This window comes from Phoxinus phoxinus, assembly GCF_949152265.1.
Source record: "Phoxinus phoxinus genome assembly, chromosome: 11".
Lineage (NCBI taxonomy): Eukaryota > Metazoa > Chordata > Actinopteri > Cypriniformes > Leuciscidae > Phoxinus > Phoxinus phoxinus.
This window is the reverse complement of record NC_136886.1, coordinates 24,609,113-24,616,789: the sequence shown is the minus strand read 5'-3', so window position 1 is coordinate 24,616,789 and position 7,677 is coordinate 24,609,113. Positions and strand designations below refer to the sequence as shown.

The window sequence follows — 7,677 nt, the reverse complement described above, 5'->3', positions numbered from 1 at the left end:
GGACTTCAGGAAAGAACGGCGCGGGTCTGTAGCGAGGGGCCTGCTGGTGCCCCATCAAAAACCGGCAGTCCAGCCGACTTCAAGTAGGCTCCTCTGGCGAGGCCCACTCGACCCAGAGGTCCGCGACTTCCACGGTGAGAATCCTCAGCATCTCCGCATCCGAGTTAGTTCTGGTAGCTGAGACGCTGGCACTCAACTGAGAGAAGAGGGTGGGGTCGATAGAGCCCGGCCATTCCTCCTCAGAAGCCGCGATGGAGAGGCTGTCGTCCTGTTCGTCGTCCGACGCGCCGAATGAAACCAGGCCCGCCACGTAGATTTCCGTCTGCGAAAACAGGGCCAGTGATGGTGTTAGCGCCGGAGAAAGTGAGGCACGCGGGGACGTGGCCGGCGTGGGCTCGCTAACCTCCATGCTCTCGGGCTGTCGCTGGTTGCGGCACTTCTTCTTCCAAGGCAGAAGTAGCACGGGAAACGGAAGAGTGGGGGGTGCGGCGTCGACATCTTTCACGAGAGCTAGCCACGTCCGCAGCACCGCAACAGGCATGAGAGCAAAGAGAGCAGCCGCCAGCAGAGAGCGTGGCTTCAGCATGGGAAGGCCCCAGGCATGAAACGCACTCCAAATGCCCAGATGGGATGGGATCCACACGTGGCGCACGTTGAACGAGGCATTTGAAACAGCGCTCGTTCAGCTCTTTCAGACTGTATAACGTAACAGTATATGACAGAAAGGATATAGTTGATCGCCGTATGGCCACTGGAGAACAGCGACAGAAGAGAGCGGCTTCAGAAGGGCGCAGTCCGCTGTGCAAAGGCTCGTTCTAGCAGAGAAGGCTTGTTTCCACAGTGATAGCTTCAAAGTTTTCCGGAGAACACAGAGATGAAGTTTGTCGCTGAAGTTGAGAAAATCTGCTATAATGGCGAATTTCGGGCTCATTTATAGGCTCTGCCTCGCCCTATTGGCGGTCTCTGACATATGTCTGCGCGTTGTTAGCTGATTGGCACATACGTTAGAGGCGCCTTCGCCATTGGATGTGCAGTTGCTGCGGCCCAGCCAATGAGTGAGCCAGTCTCTCACTGTTCTCACTGTGCTCGCTGTGCAGCTGCAATGCGCTTTACATTTTAAGCTTCAATAAATCTGAGAAAATGAGTTTCCCCACTGCGTATAGCTACGCAATACGAGCAAGGCAGACATCCAGACTCGAGCACGAAGCAAAAAACACAGGAACAGAAGACTTAAGAGATACTGAGGGAACAGAACAGCAAGACATGAGCACGATCTGACAAAGAACACAGCAAACACAAGGGTAGATATTGAAGACAACAATGAGCTGCATGTGCGGCTGGTCTGACTGATTAGCTCGTCCGTGCAGCTGGTAACCAGGCAACGCTAACAGGAAATCAGACCAGTGACAGAAACACAACAACGACATGACAGAGTAAACACAAAGACCTGCGAACCATGACACTATATGTACATGCCTTTTCTGTATAGTAAACCTTGTAATTAATGATCAAAAAATATATTTTTATAGTTTTCTTTTTAAATCCTGTCTCCCTCATACCCTCTAGTATGGTTTTACATTGAACACACACACACACACACACACACACACACACACACACACACACACACACACACACACACACACACACACACACACACACACACACACACACACACACACACACACACACACACACACACACACACAGTATATATAGATATTACGTGTACCTGTGAAGAGTCTGTTGACAGTTTTTGTAGTTTTTTCTTCACTTGTGACACCTTTTACCACAATCTGCTTCATGGGAAAATCTTGTTGCTTTGATGACCACCGCGACACCACTGACTCTATGGTTGAGATTGCTTTCTTAAATTAGCAATGGTATTTTAATATGCAACAGCAACATATGTCAAAGAAAAATATCACATTAAGCGAATTATTTTAGATTTCCTTCATCATATTGAACTTTAAGATTAGCATCAAGTATTAGCAAAAGGCCTGTTATTGTTAGTATTATTGAAGACTTATTTTTTACATTTTGCAACATGTATAACACTGTTAGAGCTGGTGTTCCATTTAAAATCAAATTTAGTTTGTGGTTTCATTTTGGTTTATAGTTCATGAAATTCATTAACATGTTTATTTATAGCTTCATGAGTTCCATTTTATATTAGATGTCTACTATATGTATCAACATTTAATTGTTGATTACATCTATAATTACACCGTTTACCCTTTCCTTAAACCTTAACCCACCCTTAAACCTAACCATAGCTACCACCAAACCTGTCCCTTACCTTTTCCCGTATCCAACCTTAATAGTGGTGTTTTGCAATACAATATGACCACAATAAGTACATTGTACCTATGCATTGAAGTTAAAGACACCCAATATAAAGTGTGACTGCTTCATGTGATCCATACAATCTGCAAGTTATGTTTACATGAAATTATGTGTGACAATGAAATTAAGAATAGCAATAAAGGGAAATATACAGCAATACTTGGTGTACTGGAACGCAATATGTATCATTTTGTGACCCACTGTGGCAGTGTCACATTTTTGGCATTCATACGAAGCCAACTTGTAATTACTCTCAGGATGGAGGAGTTTCTCTCTGTATAGGACAGCTTGCTGCACCTGGCTGTACCAAAGATGCGTTTAATGCCTGCTGATATGTTGGCACCTCCTCTGGCCATGACCCATCCTGTCTGTGCTGGCCAGTGCCCAGCCTTTCCTTTTCATCATCCCTCGCTCTTTTGATCTAGTCCTTCATTCTCCTAGTGCTGTTAATGAGCACTACATGAGGTGGCTTTCTGCCAACGGTTGCCTGACTGGACACACAGACAACATTTTTTCATAATTGTTATATAATTTGCAAGCAGGCTTCCAGCATATTTTTTAAATTGTGCAGATACATTTAAATATAGCACTGATACACACTCACTCAAATTCATACTTAATAAAAATAAATAAGTCAGGTGTGTGGATCTTTTTTTTCTAGTTTACAGGGGGTTAAATGGGATGTAATTGTGTTATAATTTGTGTGTGGATTTTAAGCTATGGCCATTTTACCTGCATGATTTGTAAGAGGTTGTATGTAGGTTGTAAGTTGTATGTTGCTCAGCCATGAATAGAGATAGACTAAGTATTATATTTTTTTAAATGCAAAAAGATAAACAACAAACTTGGACAAATTGTTCAGAATGTGGGTCCGAAGCACTGATCAGGGAATCCTATCAGTTTCCGCTTTTCTGCCCTTTTTTTGGTGTCTGAGTAAATGTGTATCTTCCCCCAAAATAAACCCATAACATGGAAATTTTTTTTTTTACATATATATATTAAACAACAACACCAATAATGTTCAGTGATGGTGATGATGCCAGTTATGTTGCACTCCCCTGTGACTTGCAGAAATATATATATTTTTTTTTTTTTAAATAATTTTTTGTTTAATTTAGAAATTACAGCATTCCAGAAAGATCAGAGGGGAAAGAAACATTTACAACTAGAGCAAAAGCATAATCTCCAAAAGAGAGGCATTAAACACTTGAAGCACAGGAAAAGACAATGTAAACTTCAGAAATGATCCTTGTCGTATCTTTCCACAGTAGTCTTGTTTTGTAATTTTGGCACATTTAATTCTTTCTTTTGTTACTTTCTTTTCTTTTTTTTTTTAAATGGTAGGTTAAGAAAAAGTTTTGCAAGACAGGAAAGAAAGTAAAAATACAAAATAAATGAAACAAACACAACACAAGTCTTCAGTAACATGGGCCTATCAAAGATTGTTTTTTAGATTGAAATATTAATAACTAGACGTTGGATGACAATGTTGTTTCACATGAGATTAACTGAAAAAAAGTTTTGTGCCAATGAATATAACAGCTGAGACCAACACATAAATATTAAATTAGTTTTACTCTATGATCAGAATACTGGTACGTTTCCCAGTAAATTTGTAAAAACATCTGGGCAATGGTCATGTTAATGTTCTGTGAGACAAACACAAAATATAAATGGCTTTGAGAATAAATTATATTGAATACTGCAGATATACACTGCCCCTGAGGTGGCTACATTTTCAGAAATAACTAGTTGTCATTGGGGTCTCTGCTTTGTGTTTTTCCTGTCAAATAAAGATTGACCAGCAAAGTGCACCCATGAAATTACTATTGAATATGTATTGTTTGCTGGGCTCTGAATTTCTTTGTATGTATGACCTACGGTACATGAAATGAATGTGAATGAGGAATACAGAAATTCGTTACCAAGTTTGGCAAAACCAAGACATTTTATGTAAAAAAAAAAAAAAAAGAGAAATTCATCCGTTTGTTCACCTATAGCATTTAATCAATCAAATCAAAATACACCAAACCAGTGATATTGTAAATTAACTATTTTTAAAATTCTATTTTTTATCTGTGATCACAGAGCATTGCAAAGCCATTGCTCCAGTCCACATTATACTGTGTAATATTTAAGAATTCCTTTGAATGTGTCTATTTGGCACTCGAGAAGTTATTTGTTTTAGTATTTGCACAGTTGAAAATAATTGTGCAGCTTAATGATGTGTGGAAACAGCAGTACATTGTATGGCCTACAGTAGAGTTTGTATATACAGTACAAAGTATGGACTATAGTTGCAAGTGATCAGTCAACAAAATCAGTCCGTTGTTCTTTTGAGAGATGAAGGGTATTATTTATATTACTGTCTTGAAAGAAAAATGAAAACTGGAATCTGGAATCTAACCAGCACAAAGAGAGAATTGAATGGCGCAGATGCACGTAAAGGTATTATGGATTATTTAAAAAGGTATTTTGGATGGATGAAGTGTTGAGCCAAGGTTCACAAGGAACACACAGTTCAAATAGAAAGCAAGAGATAAAACTTAAATTGAATATATTAATAAACTGACTACTAGAATGCATAAGCTGTCAATGTGGCTCTTTGAACAGAGTTTAAATAGTGAAGCATTTATAACTGTATATAATACAGCATTTGTAACATTGTAAATACCATTATATTAATTTCGGATCAATTGAATGCATCCTAGGTGAATCAAAGACTCAGGTTATTGAAAACAAAAAATGTCTTAGCATTTCCAAACTTTTGAATGGTAGTGTAGAAGTTTATCATGAATGGTATAAGCTTTTCATGGAGAAGCTGTGTTTTAGGATTACGGAATAGAAAGCCAAGTCCAGTGCAGTCTAATCTTCCGGTTCCTCATAGCCTCACTCTCCATCTGATCTCAGCATGCATCTCTGGTTTCCCAGTGGAGCATATCAAGAAAATAGAGTAGGAGGGGTTCAAGACTGAGGTAGATGGGGAGCAGCAAAGCAGTCTTTATATAAGGGTTAGGAGGATTTAAGCACCATGGAGTATGTCCATTTCATGTCATCTCCAAAATCAGGCAAAATGGGGCTGCAGACTAGGGGCCAGACATACCCCCAACAGGGCTTTCTTCTTGAGATGATCCTAATTATTGTAAACTATCTTCTCCAGTTCACCTTGAGGGACTTTGTTTGCTTCAGCCACTGGCACAGCAGAAATTATGCCATTACAAGACAACAAGATAAAGTTTAACACAAAGTGGAGGGAGGTGTTGATCAAAACACAAGTACAACCTAAGGCGAATTTTGATTTTGCTCACGAATTCCTTTTGTTTGAATGGTTCATCATAATTCAAATATTTAAGGAATTTATAACAAAATATTCAGATTGTTCGTTGATTTCTATTATGAGAATAAGTTGTTGCATTTTGCATATGTGAAGAATTAAGTCACACCAGTCCATTGAATGTAATGTGAGTTTATGCTAAGAAATTGTGTGAATAATTGTGCAACACATCTTGCCTTGGAAACATAGAGGTAGTCATTTTCATGACCGTATACCAAGTCTCAGGAGTCCCTGCTGAAAAATCCAGCATTGCTGGTCACCAGCATGGGAAGCCGGAGTGTTGGTGGACCGTGCTGTTTAGTTTGAGAACAGCATGCTGGTCCACCATCACTATACCAACTAAACCTAGAATATACCAACATGAAATTAATGCTGTTTTATATGCTATATTTTTCAGCAGGGTCAGCTAGATGTGTTATGGTTAACTTTGTGCTGTACCACTATGCTCTATAGTGTTGTATATGCCAGATAAGGGCCTGAGTAAAATGCGGCATGCAGGGCTTTTCCTCAAGACAAATGATGAATGGGAAAAAAATGATCTGTCCAATGAACACAAAAAGCTGAAGAAAAGGTACAATTGTGAAATTAATGTAGCAGAGTCCAAAGAATGTTCATGTGCAAATCACTAATCATAAATCTCACAACAGTTGATTGAAAAGGGAAATATCAAGAGAAGAAGTGTTCTGTAAAAAAGAAATGTAAGAAGAGATTTGCATGCCAAATTAGATGTATGTGGGATAGCGGTGTATTCAGCTGTTGTTAGTGTTTTCTGCTGCACAGTCATAGAATGATCATTGGCACCTTCAGGTGAAATGAGAGATCAAATAATAAATCTGTTACATCCACTCCAGTTAGTAGAAGGAATATGATGTGGGGTAATAAATGCTTAATGGCTGTACCCTGTATCCATATAAATATAGAATTTACAATTTAACTATTTAATTCATCAATTAACTCTGATTACTGACCACATGTACAAAGAGGGGATTTCAAAAATTTTCAGAAAAAGATGGTCTTCAAAATTACATCTGGTGCTGTACAAAATGTTTCTTTTTTTTCTTTCTTTTTTTTGTTTATTTAAATTTTTGGCTTGATGTTTTTCCTTTTCATCTGCGAGTCCAGAGTAGCACCCAATCTCTTGTACATATGCATTGATTCCCTTATATTTTCGTAAAGCTAGAAATATGTTCCCCTTATTTTAGATAAAATATGAAAGTCTGAACATACTATCGCTGTTGCAAGCATAATCATGACTATCATCATAATTGTCATCAAAGCATTATTAAATAACAGTAGTAATTTGTGTGACTTTTTACTTTCCCAGAGTTGTTGGTTTATGTAAAGCTGATCTTTTCTTCTTTTTATTGGTTTTAATTTCTCATGGTTTTTAAACTGGTGTATGTTGAATATGGTATCTTTTTGAAGTGTATTTCAGTCTTTTTCTATATAACAAAGAGCTGCACTAGCAGCATCCTGACTGAGTTTAGAGACATAGGCCTGAGGACAAGGAGAGAGGGATGGAGGAGTAGATAAAGTAGGGAGGATGCTGTCTCGTTACGGAAACCGCTGGACACCGAATCGAGGGTCCCTGGTGTCCCGGATCTCAATCTAAAACATACAAGAAAGAAGGGGGCGGGGGGAGAGAGAGAGAGAGAAAGAGAGAGAGAGAGAGAGAGAGAGAGAGAGAGAGAGAGAGAGAGAGAGAGAGAAATAATTATATACAGAGCAGTGAATACCTAAAATAAAGAATTAAATATAAAGAGATAGTTCACCCAAAAGAAAACTGAAAGGTTTGGCGTCATTTACTCACACTGATGTTGTTGCACAACTGTATAAGTTTCGTTATGCTCTGGAACACAAAAAGATATTTTGAGAAACATCACAGTTTTTTCTTCTTCCATACAATGGAAGTCGGTGGTCAACAAAATAATTGGGTAACCAACATTATTCAAAAATCAAAATATCTTCTTTTGTGTTCCACAGAAGATAGAAACTCA

General features: G+C 38.7%; 1 protein-coding gene across 4 annotated transcripts in view; it reads right to left on the bottom strand.

The window, feature by feature from the left end:
- Window positions 1–2,310: 2,310 nt before the first annotated feature.
- The window catches only part of lhfpl4a (LHFPL tetraspan subfamily member 4a), a 64,005-nt gene continuing 58,638 nt past the window's right edge, over window positions 2,311–7,677 (bottom strand). For 3 of the 4 annotated variants that reach the window (XM_079629703.1, XM_079629700.1, XM_079629701.1), the window contains one exon: window positions 2,311–7,288. In XM_079629703.1, the coding sequence (XP_079485829.1) occupies window positions 7,284–7,288 (5 nt within the window). In that variant the 3' untranslated portion in view covers window positions 2,311–7,283. The remainder of the gene's footprint in view (window positions 7,289–7,677) is intronic. The other variant, XM_079629702.1, reaches the window with a different exon arrangement.